This window comes from Aplidium turbinatum, chromosome 12 (genome assembly GCF_918807975.1).
Source record: "Aplidium turbinatum chromosome 12, kaAplTurb1.1, whole genome shotgun sequence".
NCBI lineage: Eukaryota > Metazoa > Chordata > Ascidiacea > Aplousobranchia > Polyclinidae > Aplidium > Aplidium turbinatum.
The window spans coordinates 24,688,806-24,708,839 of NC_137483.1; the positions used below are offsets into that span (position 1 = coordinate 24,688,806).

Below are 20,034 nucleotides of genomic sequence, written 5' to 3' on the forward strand. Positions count from 1 at the left end.
GAAACTGCATAATTGGATAGTGGAAAAGCTGCCACAGAAAAAAGATTGTTCATTGCTATTTGTCTGAACGTCAAAACGTCAAACAAAATTTAACTCTCATAGTGAAACGAGATTTTCTATGAAAACGAAAAATGACGCATAGCGCGGAACGCTTAAAATCGGCAAAATAGTTGACTATCACTGCCGTCAACTAAAAAATAAACTGACGGCGCTAGCCTTAGCGTCAACAGAAAGATGACGCCGTCAAATTAGCGGCGTCAACGTACAACACTGTGCACATAATACTGCAGGCTGTTACTCCCGGATAACTTTGCTAACTGTTAAATATGTGTATATACCAGTACCGGTACTCCTGGTATTGAAACTTTGTGGTAATTAGCTGTGCATTGTTGATGCCAGTATTATATTTGCATATTGGTGCTGCGGCTGTTACATATGCGCACAGCCTACTGTATAATGCTGCAGATTATAACTGTGTGTGTATTGTTTCTTTTTTATTTGTGTGTTCATCGCCATATTTTGTACAGCACTATAAAGCATAGAGAAATAAACATAGTAACCTTAGCGGGCATACTTTATTACACACAAAACTCAAACGTTTTTGACACGTAGCCTACTTGTGTTCTGGTTCAACAAAGCAAACTCTCTATCAAAGCTTTATTGTGATAAAGCAATTTAACAATTTTGTAAATGTTTTGACTGAATTGGGCCCAAAAATGGAAACTTTTCGCTTGTTGGTACGAAAGGCAATCACGAAAACTCAATGTATAAATGATATAAAATATTTAGAATGCAGCAATGCTAAGGGGAGTCTGGCTTTGACTGCTGCGCCTCTGGGCCTACCTACTTTTAAAATGGTTCCTCCATCCCTGACTGCAAAGTATCAACCTTGAATTTCTAAACACCCATAGCCTACTATATACCGCCAATTAGGCTAAACTGATTGCAGTTCCACGATGGATTTTCTCATGTTCTATATGTTTTTTTACACAAGCATGGCCAACTGAAAGTTGGTCTTCACCCATTTTTTTGTTCGAAAAAAGACTACATTTTATGTTTTGCAAACACTTCTGATATGAGAATGTAATTTGAATAAAATGACATGATGCAAGGCTCTCTGTAAGGACAGCACAAAAAAACACTATCAATGACAACAATTCGCGTAATAGATCTACCAATACATGAATAAAGAGCACGTTGGAAGTTTTTGTAGCTACATAAAGCCTTCAAATCTAATCAGGCACATTTAGGGCAATTTTTGCTCATTTCATAGAATTTTGATATATATTGGTTTTACTTGTCTTTCGTACAGTGACGTATTGTATACAGCAATGGATATTTGTTGGATCGAAATTCTACTGTTTTCAATAATTTGTATTGGATCATTTGGTAGTGGATAACTATTTTTCGAGTCGCTAAAAGGAAAAGATAGAACGTATTCTTTTTATCAACAACCGCGTGCTCACTGGCTGGTATAATAGCACAAGAAATGTTTGGGCATTGTGCAATTTTTCAATGCAATGCTGTGAAAAAGCAATAACAAGTTCTATTGTCCATCCAGTGAGAAAATCTTTTCTGTTTTATATTGGTTTCACGTCTTGAGACGTTGAATCAATATAAAAAAGAAGTGATTTTCTGACTGGACTGCTCTAGCCATCCGCTCGGGACAAATTTAGGTCAAACAAAACAATGGAAAACTCCGCGATAGACTCTTTCCTTGCGCATGTTGATTCACGGAGCAATTATGAGCTTATCGCTTGTAAGCGAAAAAGAATCGATTTCATGATTTGCCAAACGTAGGCCAAAAACAGCAAAAAATTCACCTAAATCTTGAATTTACAAATAAACTACACAACTTGTGCTATCAAACTTTACATCATCAGATCCGCCTTGCAATTTTCGGAAAAGTCAATAAAAACCAAGTGCATGGCATTACTGTGCTTCAAGTAATTAAAGGAAATGTGAGGGGGACAGATCTGGCCTTAAAGTGTATGGAGAGCAGTCCTGAAATGCGTTGCTCAAGTGCACACCCTGAGAGCCGAACCAGTGCCGCGTGATCATGTGTCGAGCGCGCAACCACTGAGCTAACGGAACGGAAATGTGAAGAACTTGAAAAACTTAGTTTTTCCGAAGTTGTTCAACCTGAAGAAATTGGAAAACAGAGACGTTGGAAAAGGCTTTCAACGAAAGTTCTGATGTCTCTGGGTGTGTCATCGCTCAGGCTTGTACTTTAAATAACCGTGAAATGGTCTAGTTACGGAAATATTTCTAATCGGTGATGCATCTAAACTCTGGACACAAATAAAGAATCTTACCAAAATGCTTTTCTCATAATTTTTCTATCAAAAAGTTAATTTTTCATTTATTTCAAACTTGAACGAAATTTCAAATGCAAACGACATTCCGGACTGAAAAGCACAAACTTGACAAGTGCTGCAAGAATGATTGCAAGTAAGTAACACATGAAAACAGATCACATGAAGTGTAAAGTACAAGCATGTGACACCAATCATAACACACACAAAATGAAGGACGAGCCATGGGCAAATAATTGCCTGTTTAGAGGATTATTACGTTTGATTCTTAGAGCTTCCATGATCTTTGACTGGTATTCTAATCTACTCCGATAGATGATTTTGAATTGGTCGAACAAGGCATTACTTTGTTTTGTATGTGTATGGTGCAACCAACAAAGCGAACTCTCAACCAAAGCTTTATCAAAAAATTTTTGAACAAAGAAATTTCGAAGTGAAAACATTCCAACAAAAAGACCCCCGAAAGCGTCAGTCGCTGGCGATACATAACTCACTTGCTAAACTTGTGTCCTTTCTTGAGGAGGCTTCTGTGGAACGTCGTGACGTAGCAATTACTGTCCTGTCTAGCTAAATCAATGGATTCATACTTAATGGACGAACACCGACGTTGAATAAATGTATGAAAAATATTAGGTACCGTACTTCTGAGTTGCCCTGGCCAAAGCTAATCTCTTGGAAACATTTCAAATACTAAATCCGGGTCACTTTCTCACGGATCAAGTCCAAGGCAATATGTTTTACTAAGTCGCTTATCTGTTCTCAAAGTGCGGATGTGGTCGCGGGAGAAGTTTGTTTGTATTGTGACGTTCATCAACGTCGAGTGACATCAAAGCGAAAGTAAGAGGCGCTTTTGTTTGGCGTCAAAGTTATCACACAGACAATAACCTGGGCTTGTACGCGCTAAAAGCCCCAACAAGTTGAAACATATTCCAGGATGTTATTGTAGCGAGCTAGTTGGCTCTATTTCGAAACGCGGAAGTCATAGCGGTGGCCCATCACCGACGTCTTGTCAGATCTTCAAACCTTAAAGCAGGGCTGCCCCACTTATGTATTACAAATGTCACTTCTGGCTGTTTATATGATTGTGAAAAAACATAAAACCTTCACCGTTAGTGTTTAGGCATACATACAAGATTCTAAAAATTTTTAAAATCATAGTTGACATTGAAAGGTTTCTGACTCTCTTGTTAAACTTAGATGACATTAAAGATTGCTTTGTTCAAGCATCTTAATCTTTCGATTCGAATTCATTTGGGCGTAATTTTCTTTCCTTGATTTCTTTTCAAATTGTTCTTCCCAATGAAGAATGTTATTTAATTTCGAACCAATACATCGTTTAAGTAGTAACATTTTTAATGTTTAGAAATTTGTTACATCAACATTTTTGAAGCTTGATTGCAAATCAAAAAACTGCATCAACTTTTAGATGTAACACTAACAGCTGGTTTGTGCGTTTATGTCGCTTCTATCATCACCGGATTGCAAGGTAGACATTATCCAACCCAAGATTACTTCTGTTCTCTTGCTGAGGCACTCAGTGTCACTACCTGTGTGCTACCAAGTAGATAAACCAGACGTTGCTTATTCAAAGAGGTTCCTTGCTTTGATGTGCAACTTGTGGGGATTTCATCAGTAAATAAGCAGGCTAAAACTAAATTTGTGACAAATGAACATGACTTTCATGTGATCGGCCACTTGCGCAAAATTTAATAGGTTGAAGACTTGCAGAGTGAAGCATTTCAACGCCCTAGGTTAACATCAATAATTCCTTCGATGGATTGCATGTTTCATGTTTTTGTTTTTAATCCCCAAAGAAGTCAAAACAGCACCTCGACTTAACTTCTATCAATCTCCTAACAGCGCCGTCTGCCGGTATTAGTTGCTTCTATATATTAAAAGTGAAATCCGAAGACGTAAACTGGCAAACACTTGAAGGTAATTTTGAACTGATGCACAAAGGCTTCCAATGCTGCGTCACAAAACATATTGTTATTTTGTGCAGATTCGTTTGAGGCTGGTAGAGTTGTTCTTACGTTAGATGAAGTCTAAGCACTTATGTCAAGTCTTCAATGCTCTCATTCGAGGTTTGCTTTCCAAGACATCGCACTGAAGACAATAGGTCCTTCGACAAGTAACTGTCATCATCACACAAACACAATAAACATATACAACTTAATAACTTCGCATAGTTTAATGTTATTTTAATTGAATCCTTGATGCAGCCAGACCGCCATTACGAAGCCTACATCTACTAATCATGATACAAACGACTTCGGCCGATCTATCGAATGTAGCTGAATTGTTACTAGCGACGACGACGGAAGGTACGAAAAATATTTTGACCAAGAACCTATTCATACTTTTGCAACTCGTGAAAACAACGAAAGAAAAGTTTTAATAAATACAAAATACTTTTTTCCAAACTTTGTTGTAAAAGCATCAAGAGAAGTTCCTATATAAAGGCGCACACTGCTACAAACGATTACTTCTGGGAACTACCCAGCTATTACTCTGTTTGTTGGTTTAGTATCAAACTACCGATAATAGTTTTAAAAAACTCTGATCGGACTTTCTATGGAATTGTGTGACTCGAATATGGCGCGATGTTTCGCGCTTGTCCTTGCTACGTCGTGGCTGGCGCTGGGGCAAGCTTCGAAGTGAGTGTCAGAACCAGAGAGTATTTTAAACTTTTAATGCGTAAGAATGTTTTAGTTTTTAAAAATCAGTTTTAGAAACTCAAATCTCCAATACTTCATTAAGTAACCAATGGCTGGATACGATTCACACAAACATAGATTGGAGAGTGTACCACTGTACCTGTGCCACCGTGCGAGGCCCGTTGGAAACAGCAAGGTTAATGTCCTTTCAACCTTTCAGTATCTGCCCTGTTGAGGTGGAGAAGATGGTTGACGTCGAAGAGATGATCACGATTTGGGAGGTAGTTTCCTACCAGACCTGCACAGACAAAAGGGATTCGGACGCCATAATTGAGCGGAACATCGTGGATGGAATTGAATATTGCAATTTTAATCGGTAGGTGTCAGTAAACGGTCGGTAAAAACTTTAATATTATTCCGGACAATGTTCTTCCAAATATTCAGCTTTAGCTTGAACTTCCGTTTGATTGCAATTGAACAGTAACCGACTCTTTAGAACAATTATGGTCATCCCAAAGATGATCAGTGCATTTGAAACATGACTAGCCGGTCTTCAACGAGACATCAGATGAAGCTCACACAATTTTTTGTTGAACATTTCTGACCTTCACCCGTCTAGGCTTACTGCGGCCTGAACTACGTCGCAATGCATCGTAGGCAGCTAAAGCAAGCCTGGATGGGCGGGGGAATGTCATCGAAAGTGAACGCAAAATGTTAAAATAATTGTCACGTTGGTATGGCCAAAGCAACGGACAGTTAATGGAAAAATTTTCAGCAAGAATCATTTTATCAATGTCCTTCTAAAAAACGGCAGAATAAGATGTTGAAAAAACAAAACGATCCAGTAATAACGATGGTTCACTTAAGGCGTGCGCTTGAGCAATACACTCCAAGCGAAATTTTCATTTTGTCCATCTCGGCGACCGGGTCTGGTTAAATAGCACCAAGTCTTTACAACAGTGCATCTCAACCTTTTTCTCAAAACAAACTCTTTTGGTGGTATCAAAACAGTTCTAAACCCTCCATTATTTTTTTAGCAGAGTTTAGCATTTTTTGTAGCGTTGGGCTATAAACTAACTCTGAAGCATATCTGCCCAAAAGAAGCTATAGGCTTATTCGGCTTATTGTTTGGCGATTCGCGTAGTTGGCTATATAGCTGCATCAAAACGCCTCAACAGTAAACCACCACTCACGCAACTTCAAACAGTAAACATGTGTTTTTGTGCCCCATGAAGGGTACTCAGCGCTTTCGTTTCCAATTTTTGTTTTGATAAATGAAAACAGTTGTTGATTACCGAGAAAAGTCTTATTTTAGGATAAGTTTCTTATCTGTCTACTTTCTAGATTCAGTAATACAAGGTAAGTTGGCACTTTAACTACATTTTGTTTGGTATCATTGACAACACTTTGGAATATTTTTTTTCAATGTTTGTGTGTTTTTGAAGAGTGCGTTCCCAATTGAAAAGATTGAGATGTCGCGTCAAAACCGCTGCCGTTGGGCGTTGATTGTGCTGTTGCGCTAATTTGTGGTATCTTGTCACTTTAAGCCAAATCATACTGGTATATTGTCGCAATGGACAACAAGAATATAATTATTGCTGGAAAGCTGATAGGCCTCTGCCTGACAAACATGTTTTGGAAGCTTATATCACCAAAGCTCCGCCTATATATCAGAGTTGTCGTTTTTATCAAAATACTGAAGAAGCTTAAGGGTTTCAAGTGTCAAGTTTAGTGCAAAGTAAATCACGTTGCAGTACGAACAGCTCATGATCGAGAACAATGGCGCATTGCATCCAATTCTCAGTACGAGGAAGGAACATAATGATGAAAGATGCTCTCACAAAATATTAGTTTTCAATTTGATGTAAACATGTGTTTCGATTTTTCAGGTCCTCGCAAGAACCAAGAATTGTCCGGAGAGCGATCAAGCAAACAAAGGACGTATGCTGCGAGGGGTACACTGGCGAACGTTGCGAGCAAGGTCTATACACAGTTACGAGATAAAAAATAGTTCAGCGTTCACAAAACAACAATCACTTGCTTTTTTAGACCAAAAAATAATAATGAGAGATTGTTTGCTCTTGCGGTATCGTGAATTAAAAATAACACCATAATGATTGCCTGGGTTTGAGAAAAATTCAATAACGACTAAGTCATGGTCGGCACTATCATTTCTTCCCTCACCTTATTTTTATTCGAACGTTTATTCGTAACTTTCCTTTGTGATTTCAATGTTTTAATTGCAGCTCTGTGCAAAAGCAAATGCCAGCATGGTGGAGTATGCGCCAGTAAGGACAAATGCAATTGCACCAGAACCGGATACACAGGAGACACTTGTCAAACGCGTAAGTAATCAAAATCTTGCTATCTGGAATTGTCAAAGAGTTGCTCTCATTTTGTAGCTGCATTGCTTATCATTCAAATTAGATGCAGTACCGTTGCTTATGTAATTCCTGTGTAGGCTACCCTGCTTTCTACAGTCAAGTCGAATTAAAATTAGGAATAACTTAATTGAGGGCACCAACGCGTGACACGCAATGCTAAACAACTAAAAAATTTTCAGTAAATTCTGTGGTGAACGGGGGGTAGGGTTGCATCCAGTGGCGTACGCAGGGGGGGTTACAATGAGGCTATTGCCATCCCTCCTTAAAATTTTCTTAAACTATTAAATTTTAAACCAACGGTTTGACTGGCTTTAAAAGAACAACCGTCAAAAGACTAATATTTTTTAAAACCTAATAAAGGTCAAAATCATGGCCCAGTATCCTTCCATGGCCCAATATCCTTCAATAGCCCAGGACCCTTCCATGGCTCAGTATCCTTCCATAGCCCAGAACTCAATTCATCCTTGCAAAAGGAGGCAGTTTATTAATTTGTTCCAAAGCTTCCAGATTTGCTATGCTGTTGTGTATTTTACCAATTTGGTAATAGAAAATTTAATTATTGAAACCTGGCCCAGTGTGGCAGCTTTTTAAATTGGGCCATCAAATTAGCTAGGTTAATATTATTCTTAAATATTAAAAATATGCAAAAATTTCTGTTTGTGATATTACTGTAATTTTCTATATTTTCAACAAACAACTCGTTCAAGCTTTGGGAACAAATTGTTGATGAACAAGTGCGACAAGTTGACACAAGAGAACACGGGTTCATGCCAAAGTGGTATTGCAATTGGTAAAGTGGCGAATATTCTGGAGTGGGCTTATAAATCAGTTGTGTGAAAAGACGGTATAGATGAGACGATGCAGTGCTTTTACACTACAAGGTGCTCCGTTGGCAAAATTAAATCAATTTAAACATTTGTTAACATGTCAAATTAATCAAAAGTTAGGCTACTGATTGAGTTTGCTTTGAATTTGGAGAAAAACAACAGGAATATTTTATGACCATCGTATCCCACCGAAACTTAAAGGACTGGAAGGCAGTGGCCATCCTACCAATCAGCTCGGGAACGTGAGTCACCAACGAACGGAAAATGAACAGGTAGGGAGTTAACAAAATGAAGATGTTGGAATGGACAACTGAAGGAACGACATTTGATGACATCATAAATGAAGACATTCGAGACTTCCTTTGAGCACCAGGGCTGAATAATTGTCCAGAGCAGGTTGCGATGGTTTGGAAATGTTTAAAGAAAGACGACCACCTAATAAACTGAACTTACAATCTTGAAGTGATGGGAGTGTCTAAAAGCATGCGGCTGGGACTGTCTAAAAGAAGATGTGGCAATATCGAATTACACGAGCTTTCGGAACACAGTTCCCTAGTCAATAGTCATGTGCTATGACGAATGGTGTTGAATTCAGTGAGTGGTTCTTTCATGTGGCTCTTTGGTTTAGCTTGGATTTTGCCTGCTGATGATGCCAGAGAAAATGACGCGGTACAATTACGTTTCAAAGAGGCCATATTCATCAGCAGGCAAAATCCAAAAATCAACAACCATGCCAAAAGGGAAGAACTACGTCACCTAATCTACTAACAACTGATTGAACAAACTTTCACAGCAATAGCGCCTAACAGCACAGAAACTCAACAGCGGGCAGTCTCAAGCTAAACCACAGAGCCACATGAAAGAACCACTCACTGAATTCAACACCATTCGTCATAGCACATGACTAGGGAACTGTGTTCTGAAAGCTAGTGTAATTCGATATTGCCACAACTAACTCGCAGCATCAGGCTTAAACAGATCGTTAGAATCTACACTGTGAAGTAAGCAACGATCATGCTGCTAAAAGCGAAACTCAATCAATTGCCTAAAAGAAGATGACGAGACTGCGTGGCAAGGCTATTCTCGGTATGACTGACGAACCAGCCCATGGCTGAGGGGTTGGAGGTGGAAAGTTACCGCAGTGGCCTCGAAAGGAAGCCCTAGTCATAAGATGCAAGCTCAAAAGGCTACAAATGGAGAAAGTGGTGTGTTGTGAAATCGTCGTCGTCGTCGTGTGAGCGTCTGGGGCCGAGGGTTTATTCTTTTACCACCCCAGATTCACGATGTTCCCGGACTACATTGGAAGGCTACTAGAGAGCAGCCAGTCTTATCGTCAAGCTGCTCCACAACTTTGATCTTGCTTGTTGTGTAGCCTTCTATGTTGAACTGCAGAATGGTGGGGCGTCTGAACTTGTCCATTGCCCCTTGCAGCTGTGCCGTCCGGGTGGAGGCTCTTGGTTGACAAGTTTCGTTTGGCATCTGCTTGGGTGCAGATGTTACTCACAGGATGGGGGCACGAGGAGCCACTTGTCGTCCATCCCTGTGTGCAATAATGACAACTAAACTGATGACAACTAAATTGCGTCACCTCGGAGATATTATAATGACGTATGCATAATGGCGTATGCATTTTGATCGCAAAGCTCCAACTTGATATTTGCTTGTTTTAGAAGGTTTTCATGAATGAAAATGTAAATTTATAGAGATTTTTCTTCAATGAATACCACTCTGCCAATTCTAATGAGTGAGGATAAGAAATTAAAGAAAACTTAACATCACCAGGAGGATATCATCGGCCGGGCATAGGCCTACATGTTTGTAAGCTACCCTTGGTATCTCCAAATGGATTAATAATTTTTCTCTTTCAAATCCGATTTGACTCGATGAATTTTGAGACTTGGAATGTTATGAAATGTTCCGTTGTTGTTTTAACGCTCTCAAACAACAGACCTATGACGTCACCTGTCCATACTTGATATGACTTCACTTCTTAGTTGAAGTTGGTTCAACGTTCAACGTTGACTCCCGGCGCGCACATCTACGAATGCTATCACAAATTGTGTCATAATCTGTGTGTGATAATCTATTGGTTGTCTAAACAGGATGTCGGAGAGTCATTGTGTTGTAACAAAGTATTTGGCGTAGACAAAACCTTTACTTTCGGTTGACGACGTGCGTTGTACTTTCCATTCTGAGAGCATTAGCATTACCAAATCACAGGATTATTAAACCACTTTGTAACATACTCTGCTTGAAGAATTGAGGCGGCCATTTGTAATCTCTACGGTTCTGTTACGAGGTTTCTTAGTTCCAGCTCATCCTGGAACGGAATGTGGTGATTCCAGTAACAAAACTGCAAAGTTCTATTTGAATCTCTTGCACACAGAAGTGGGCACCCGCTGTTTTTAAAGTAGCGAGTTACCCGCTACCGCTACTTGAACCAAAATAGAGCGCTCTACCGCTATCTTTCCCCGCTACTTTTGTCTGAATTGACATTAGCAAGCACCTTTCAAGTACCTTGTAACGCCAAAAAGACCTTGTAAGCGAGTGGTATCATTCGTTTACACTGCCATTTCAACATTGTTACAGCAAACACGTTCTAGGTGAAATTTATTTTGATGAGTCTTTTAAAAACACCAGCATTTAAAAATACGAGTTGCCGAGTCCTTCCTCTTGGGCTTCAGCACGTTTTTGCAACAGAGAAAGGTCTCTCCACAGCAGCACTGGAAGGAATAGGAAGTTGCATTTAATAAAGAGACGTTATAAATCGCCACTGGGAAAGCTTAAGGGACTTGTCCTTCCACACCGACGTTTGATGCGGTGGTACCAACACACCAAAAATTCATCGTCGGACTCGTGACTTGACTAGGGGTGAGCAATTTAGAATAGTGGGTTCCAATCCTTAACTATTTGAATAATTCGAATCCAAAAATACGGTTCAGTAGGCTATGTAGTAGACACTTAAACACAAAAATTTTTGGTATGACAAATGAATCATTGAACCAATCAGAAGTTACAGAAGCAGCGTTTCAGCGTCTTAGCTATTCAGTCAGTGGCATATGCAGGAGGGGGCATTGGGCCAAACTCCACACTCCATTAAAAAAAATATTTCAGTAATTTAACTTGGAGTTAAGTGTTTTACACTCCATTAAAGTACCAGAATTCATATATCTTGGCCACCGACTATCCGCAACCAACGATGGAAAGACTGCAGTGCAACACCGAATTGGCTTAGGCTGGGTAGCATTTGAAAAGAACAAAAAGATTCTAACATCCAATAGACTCCCAATCAAACTGAAAGCAAAAATTTTCAACACCTACGTTTTACTAGTCGTGCTGTACGGTCTAGAATGCGTAAATTGGACATCATCAACAATGAAAAAACTCACTACCTTCCAAAATCACATCATGAGAAGCATGACCAACAAAAGCAGGGTCGCCGGAACGATTTTTGACTGGGGGGGCAGGATTACGAAAAAAGGGCACTTTTGTTTACTAAAAGGCCAATTTTTTTTCTAGTTTCAAAATAAGACATAGCGATAATGCTAATCTATCAGCTCACTATGTATTGAGTAATGATAGTCTACAAGTGTCCAATATGCAAAGAAGGGCATCATGCTATGTTATGTCTACACGACGACTGTTTTCTTGCTTAAGCTAGCCAAATTTCTTGTTTCTTTAAGTTAATCGCAGTTTGTGCCGCTTACTTTTAAGAAAATGGGGAGTAAGCGAGCCGTTGAGAAAAAATACGCTCCAGAGCGAAAAACTGGGCGCTTAAGTGAGTTCTCTTGCTTAGAAATGTTTTTCCCGCCAAAATCTCAGGTCTCCTCTCAGCTCAGTATCCAGACAGGGCAGGGCGGTATCGAAGGATTTCGTTAAGTTTTGATTCCAACCCGTTCTTATTAATGTTGTGGGCTGAACTGGCGGTGACCGTACTCGAAATAGCCCATAGATAGCACAATATTTTCCAATTTCAAATCCAAAACAGGATCTCAGCAGAAAACCATTGCCATTGTACACCGGGTAATAAAAATAGCGGAGGAATGATCTTGCTGGTTGTTACCAGTCACCCACGCTGACACGAAATTCTGTTTCCAACATTTCAACCTCACTGAGGTGTCTGAATGCTTCAATAAGCAGTAAATTGCGGGTTTGCATCCTTCGCTTTTTGCAGCATTTTTTCCACAACTTCTGGGAAGCCATGACTGAAAGACTGCAACAACTTCAAATGCCAGCTTACACCAACTAGAGAACAGTCAGTTGCTTGGTCTACTCTGCTGTACTTTAGCGCGAACTGCTTTGCTTTTGGCGCGAACTTTTTAAAACGTGACGTCATTGAGGATTAGATACTCATGTGACCGCGATTCAAGCGAGCACATTTATTGTAATTCCCGACGTTTATTTTAACAAAGTGTTAATTCACATCGGCTGGCAATATTGTCGTTTTTATGTCGATTCCATGTTGTCGGACATTGAATCGTTGTTAAAAAGGAGAACTAGGTTAGTTGACATCTGAGGGGAAAACATTTTTTGATCATATTTTGCAAAAATTATGCTTCTTTTAGTAATGTCCTTCACATCATTGAAATACTTATTACCTTGCCGTCATCGTCAACACATGTCGAACGTTGTTTTTCGTTGCTAAAAAGAATTCTAGGGGAGTGGCGAACTTCTTTGAAGCCACATTGGAGACCCTCGTGCGAGTGTCGTTAGATGGTCCCGCAGTCATCAATAGTGTCATAGCCGATGCGGCCTTTGATGAACTAGATGCTCAGTTCGTAAATTTTTCCAGTGTTCCCTTTGTCGCGCAGTGTCCCAAAGTGTTCTTGGTTGGCTGATTGATGTATTGAAATTGGATATAAATGTTGTTCGTTGTCTGCCACGAGCACGTTTCCCGAGAAGGCGGCCGGTTAGACAGAGATTTTCGAAATCTTCTTTTCTGATAATGTGACCGAGAAATTTGAGTTGCCTTTGAGTTATGTTGTTCAATAGTTCCTTATCTTGATGTACCTGGTTTAAAACTTCTGCATTTGTGATGTCATCAGTATATGAAATCCTGAGCATTCTCCTGTAAAAGGTCCCGCAGTACTGGATTACAATTCCGATAAAGCAGTTATTGCGTGGTGCAACGATTCTATTGTAGGACAGTAGGATGTCGCCTAGGCCCAGACTTCAACAACGCTAAGTGATCATTTTAGAATATTTTGTATTTTGGCCTCCAAGCACGCAGATTTGGCAGCCGAGAAGGAGCTCCCGGTAGGCCACAATGGCTACCGAAAAAAAAACGAGTTTCAAGGCCTGTACTGTGTTGCAAAATTTTGTGCCGTAAATATTATTTTGAGGCAAAAATGAAAGATTATAATTAGGCTAAAAGCGAATGGCAGAAATTGTTATATTGCAAAATGTGCAGTAGCTTACATGACTTTAAAGGGCACAATTGCCCCCCCTGCCCCTCCATCTGCAGAAAAATTGAGGGCATCCGCCCCCCCTGCCCCCCCCCCCCGCTTCCGGCGCCCCTGAACAAAAGGTTACTTGATCACACAAAAATAGAAGATCTTCTAACTATGACAAAACTAGGCTACATCCAATTGCAGCAATAATAAAATCAAAAGTTTTAAAACTGTTCGGCCACACTAAAAGATCACAATTCGGAATCTGCAAAGTTTGCACAGAAGGCAAAGTAGAAGGAAAAAGAAAACGTGGCAGACAACCAAAACGATGGCAAGACAACATTCAATCATGGACCGGACTCCACTTGACGACACTGGGCGAGTTGGCTCAAAATCGCCACTCTTGGAAGCAAATAAGCCATGTTGATGCGCAATCTGCCGCAGGCGGAGATAACGACTGATGATGATGATAAGTGTTTTAAGTGTAACTTGAACACATTGAAGTGTTACTCTTTGTCAGAACATATCAAATTGAATCGAATGTTCCTCCCCCACCCAAAATCCTGCGTTCAGTCCTGCAGCAGCGCACTGCGACAGGATGTTCACTCAGCAAGGTTTTACCAGTTGCTGCGGTGGGCTGGTTGACTTTTCGTGTGATGTAGTTTATGAAGTAATAATAATAGTATTTTTCTCATTACAAATACTGGTGTGATAAATAAGACAAATTCTAGTTTTTTTTTAGGGTCGTAGTCAGGGAGATTAAAGGGGCAATTGCCCCTCGCCCCCTCCCGAAATGTTTTAAATAAACATTCTGTTACAGCATCATTCAACTGAGTTTTACTATAGATTTAAGCTGAAAGTACTCTCAAAACGCGCAGTTTTAGGTTATTTTTTTTCAAAATTTTTGAGGGAGGTCATCTAGATTTTACGCCCCTCTCTGGGTGCTTCGCTTTCGTCAACTCGTTGCTGGGCTCATTGACATGTGCTATAATACTTATTTGCCTCCTGAAACCTTTGTTGACTACGCTCCTGTTTCTTTTTTGCATAAACAATCCATCTAAAAAATGACTATGTTTGTCCAATCGAAAACAAATCAATTAATTCTTTTTCTAAATCAAACTTTAAAATCATTTCACTCACAACAGCATTTCAATGAAAAAATTATGTTGCAGAACCACGGTTTTCGTCCAAAAGGAATGATCGCAGTGCAAACTAGATCGAAGCTAAAAATCACATTTAAAATTGGTAAAATATCAGTAGAGCGCACAGCTGGATCGAAGCAGACTAAAAATTACATTTTAAGGTTTGAAAAAAGTCAATAATTGACCTCCATTTTCTTTTTTCTTTCACTTTGTTAGATTCGCTTTTCCCACTTTTGTTTGTCTAATTGAGCCATAAATTGGCAAATATTCCAATTTCAACTTGAGCACTGCGCAGATGGGAAAGCAAATTATTTTTAATTCCGCCTTGCTTGTTACGCAACAATGCATCTTTGTTGAGTTCGTAACATCTTGACTTGAAAGACAATTTTCATTACGTTCACAAAATTGCATCAAAAACCCTAATTACGTGTAAAATGTATTTAATTCTGTAAAAAAGAGAACAGCTTTAAGAGAAAGTGGAGGTTTTCAATTTAGGTACAGCATGAAAGAAGTCACTTCTCACTTGGCAGTGTTGCGGCTATGCCAAACCCGTGTATTTTGTAAATTATTTTGGTCTCGAATAGGCTACTCTTTAACGTTCGCGCTTTGTTGCTTCTATCACTTTCCAGACCCCTGCTATGACATAGGCTAAGAGGTCTAATATTTTTTCGCTTTAATGATTGGAAATATCACATGATACCGTACTGAAATAGTCTTCAAAATGTCAAGTATTTTAAAGCAACAGCTCTGAAATTGTTGAGCACAATTACTGTAGGCTACACAGGGAATGATTTAGTGTACTAAACTAATATAACTTGGTTGCTGACTGGACTAGAGGCTAGGTTACCATAATGCGCTGGAGCCAACCACCTTAGGCTACCTTTATTTATTTTAAGATGCTAACCAGGAGATTTATTTGATTTATAGCTCGCTTTTGTTGTAAGAATCATATTTTTCAGCTGTGTGTTCTGCTTGCTTGAATGGAGGCCGATGCATCGCGCCCAATACTTGCGCATGCGCAGATGGGTGGGAAGGATCGCAATGTGAAAAAGGTAACTGCGTCTAATTCTTTTGTGACAACATTTCAGTGTATCCTGCTCAATGCTCATTGCTACAAGATTGCAGTCCCTGAGAGAGAAGCAAGCCTTAGTTTGAAGTACTAGAAAATCGTTCAACCACTATCTAAAGTAGACTATTTTATATATACCCAAAACGTTATCCTATAGATAGAAGGTTCTTAGGTGGAGGCTTGTAGATAAATGAAAACCTACTGTAGTCGTGGAAGCTGACTTGGTGACTATTAAGATCTTCCACTTCCTTCCTCTCTCATGTCAATATGAAAAGTACGGTAGTTGTTTATTTGTTTTTGTTTTGTAACATTTTCTTTTTTTTATTTTCCCTTTATATCTTAAATTTTCCTGAAGGTGTTGCGACCGTGGCAAATTTTTTTCATCTCAATAACTTACTTCGGTCACAAGCACGTTTTAACGTTCGCGTTTTGTCGCTTCTATCCTTTTCTCGACCTTTGCTATGTTGACATGTATTGTTTTGATATGATGGTCAGAAATAAAAACAACTGAACTGAACAGTGATTTATTGAATGCCCAATTCAGCACTATGTCAAGAAACCACTAAAAATTTGTTTACTACTGCAACGTTATTACTATGAAATATTTTGATTTCATAAAAAATTAGATCGACTCTAGCCTGGACTGGACTTGTTGCAGAAAAGCTGAAACTAATGTAGCCTACATGTTACTTCTTAGCTGCATGTAACCCTGTGTGTCTCAACGGGGGCAGTTGTACGGGCCCTAATATTTGCTCCTGCATGAGAGGGTGGACGGGAAAACTGTGCGAGACCGGTGAGTTGTTACATAAATAATGCGTTGTTTAAAATAGGAGATTATTTCAGAAACCTTGTCAATTTGTCGAGGTAGATTGTTATCATTTGGTCATGAGGATACATTTTGGCAGTTTCGTAATTAAAAAGATTTGAATCTCACAAGGAAAAGTAGACCTGGAAGCCAGCACACACCTCAATAATAAGTTGAAAAATAAAATAGTTTAAAATGACTAACAAGTTTGTACTGTTTTCTACTGAAATATTGGCTGAGGTTAATTGTTTATACGTTATCTTTTAACGATGTTTTTTTTCTTTTTTAAATGGTGTTTTGTAGGGCTATTCTGACTAAAAACTTCCATACTAAGCTAAGTAAGCTCAAGACCATCAGTACTTTTGATACCAAGGTCGATCAACATTGCAACCACATAGCAACCGTCTGTTTTGTCTTGTTTTTTATCATTTCTTTTAAATATAAATTTAAAAAAAATTTTATTTACTTTTTTCCTCTGCGTTTTTTTTTAAATGTTTAAAAATTTCACTAAGGTGTTGCGACAGTGCCATAATTATTAAACTGATTGTCCTGGCACGTTTTAACGTCCGCGTTTTGTCGCTTCTATCTTTTTCTAGACCTATGCTATGTTTGTAATATATTGCTTTTTGTTGTGATGGTCAGAAATAAAAACAAACTGAACTGAATAGTTAGCGGCATATGCTTAATAGGCTACGGAGAGCACCAAGTTTTGGAGTAAATTGAAGGCCACTGATACTGTTTGTAACACGAGTTTTGCTTTCGAAGACACTTCGCGTTTTGTTTTCGCTTCGTGTTGACAAAAAAACGGAAATATTTTTTATAAAGAAAATCTTTCCCAAGAAACTCAATTTAGAGTAAAACGCAATGACGTCATAAAATCGCGCTTCGAAATGAAACGAACAATTTCGAAAATTTGAAATACTTCGTTTCCCATGCGACATGTGTTTTGTCTTTCATTGTAACTTTCTTGATGTTAGCCTTAATTTGTGAATATTCTTCTTTTAGTTGATTTTGATTGTGGCAGTGCTTGTCTCCACGGAGGGCGCTGTGTAGCACAAGACACTTGCGCATGCGCAGAAGATTATATTGGAGACCATTGTCAGACACGTGAGCAAACAATTCTAAACATTTTTTTAGTTTGCTTTGTTCTTCAACTCCGCTTTCAACAAATTGAAATTGACACCTAGTAAGGTATTCAATGTAGAAATCTTGCACTGCTGGTTGCTGTCGGTTACAAAGGTTTAGCTTAAACAAAAAAACATAAAATATTTATTTTAACTCGTTTCTGCAGCGCTGAAATGTTCACTTTACCGTATCCACACATTAGTATCAACACAATGGTATTCCGCCTTGCACCGACAACAATTTTGAAAAATCACAACATTTCTTCTGCAGCTGTGTGCGAAAGGGAATGTCTGAACGGTGGTCAGTGTATCCAACCAAACGTGTGCGGATGCAGAGATGGATACTCGGGTTCTGCTTGTGAAGCTGTTGATGACAGCATTCAGAGTCTCCCTCTAGTAGACATCGGTAGTCTTGCCTCGGGGAGGTACGAGCAAGTGTGCTCGGCCTGGGGGGCTAACCACTACGCGACCTTCGATGGAAAGCAATTCTACTTTCCGGGAAGATGTGCCTACAAACTTGCATTCGAATGTAGCGGCACCTTCAGCGTCACGGTACGTCATGGAGGAGCGTTTGATGCAACTGAACTGATTCAAACGCATCGTGTGCAATTTATGCAAGAGTTGCTATAAAGCGATGGATCAGGTTCACAACCAGAACCAGAGTGAAGGGAAAGTTTTCCAACAGATTAGAATTTCTTGTACACAACATGACCGCCTTTTGTTTGTCAGCGACAATGTAACTCCATCAATTTTGTGATCATCAATCTTTGAAATTTTAAATAGTAAATCGCAATTAAAGTTTGTAGTGCTGCATCTAGTTCTAGAACATGCCTTTGTAGCGTTGTGAGTCGAACATGGCACGAAGTTACTTTTGTTATTGGATCTGTTTCAACAAACGTTCCAGGTGATCAACGAATTTGACTGCGCTTTGAGCGGGGAATGCAAACGAGCGGTTCTGGTGGAAATGGGCGTCCAGCACCGAATTATAGCCTACCCGAATGGTACCGCAACATACAACGGGGATTTTATCCGGATGCCAAAGACAGCAGACAAAACCGTAGTTTTGGAAAGGGTCGGGGTTTACACCGTGATCCGTCTTCTCTCAGGTTAGTTTATAACAAATGTTTGGTAACCAGGCAATATTTTTTTCATGCTATTGTTTGGTTGCTTTTGCTCTATTGTAGTTTGGGATATCGTTTAATCCATCTCAGGGTGTTTAACTTATTTTACAGACATAATGTTCTACAGAAGGTAAATTTTAAATCGTGTGACCAGCTGCCCCAATGAATTTTCAGCCATGTTTAGATACAAGTTCTCTTTCTATGTTCATTGTTCACCCATGGCCACCTGGAGATGCGGCCTGATTTGTCACATTTTGCAGATTGTGATTACAGCTACTGCTAGTGCTTGACTGACATTTTTTGAGATATTTTTACTTTTTGTGGTTTCCTAATGACATAAAACTTTTTTGTTGCCTTGGGGAAGCAATAGCAAATGAGAAAAAGTAAGTTGAAAAACGCAAAATCAGACTGTTATTGAAAATTGAGTCTGACTAAAATCTTCGAAATCAAATTTTCTTTGTTTTTCAACATGTGAGGATGTTAAAATTTATTGTGTCATCTGGGGAAAAGAATAAAGAAAGCGTAAAAATCTAATTTTTTGCAAAATTTATTTAAACGTTCGCCCAAAGTTAGAAAAACCTGGAAGTTTCTGCAAAATGTGACAAATCAGGCCGTATCTTTAGGTGGCCATGGTTCACCCTTAACGTTACCTCCGTTCTAGCGGGCTCAGCTTCTTTTGTGTCATTCCAGGTGTTCGCGTGTTTTTCGACAATGTGAACACTGTGTATGTCGCTGTGCCCGATAGCTACGCGGGAGAAATGTGCGGTTTGTGTGGCAATTATGACGGAATAGAAAGCAACGATTTCACAGCAAATTCAGAAAAGGTAATCAATGTTATCGAAACTACAGACTGTACCAGTTTGTACCCTGAAAGTTGTTTTGAGTGATTAAAATTAAACAAGCTTGGCGACAACTTGAGGTCATAATATTTATAGCCCGCCGCTGCATTGTTGCATGCTTGTCCTATCACCGTCAGTACTGAAGAGAAGCACCAAAGAAGGTGGGACCACAGGTTTCATGCAAATAAAAAGACAGTATTTTCAAGTGATTTTGTTTATAAAATTGATATCGAACATTTTATATTTCGTTTGCTCTGATGTGCAAAGGCGTGGTTTGTGCCAGCGCTTCATCTGGATACTGTTGTGAAGCATCCTGAATGACAGAGCCTTCAACCTCGGCTTTTTATTTTTGTTGTGTTCT

At 39.3% G+C, this 20,034-nt stretch overlaps 1 protein-coding gene across 1 annotated transcript in view; it reads left to right on the forward strand.

Annotated features, from left to right (window-relative positions):
• Window positions 1-4,910: 4,910 nt before the first annotated feature.
• The window catches only part of LOC145780710 (uncharacterized), a 91,354-nt gene continuing 76,230 nt past the window's right edge, over window positions 4,911-20,034 (forward strand). The window contains 10 exon segments of the mRNA XM_082592330.1: window positions 4,911-4,972; window positions 5,193-5,348; window positions 6,862-6,953; window positions 7,219-7,317; window positions 15,675-15,767; window positions 16,482-16,577; window positions 17,595-17,696; window positions 17,985-18,265; window positions 18,618-18,819; window positions 19,525-19,658. Of these exon segments, the coding sequence (XP_082448456.1) occupies window positions 4,911-4,972; window positions 5,193-5,348; window positions 6,862-6,953; window positions 7,219-7,317; window positions 15,675-15,767; window positions 16,482-16,577; window positions 17,595-17,696; window positions 17,985-18,265; window positions 18,618-18,819; window positions 19,525-19,658 (1,317 nt within the window).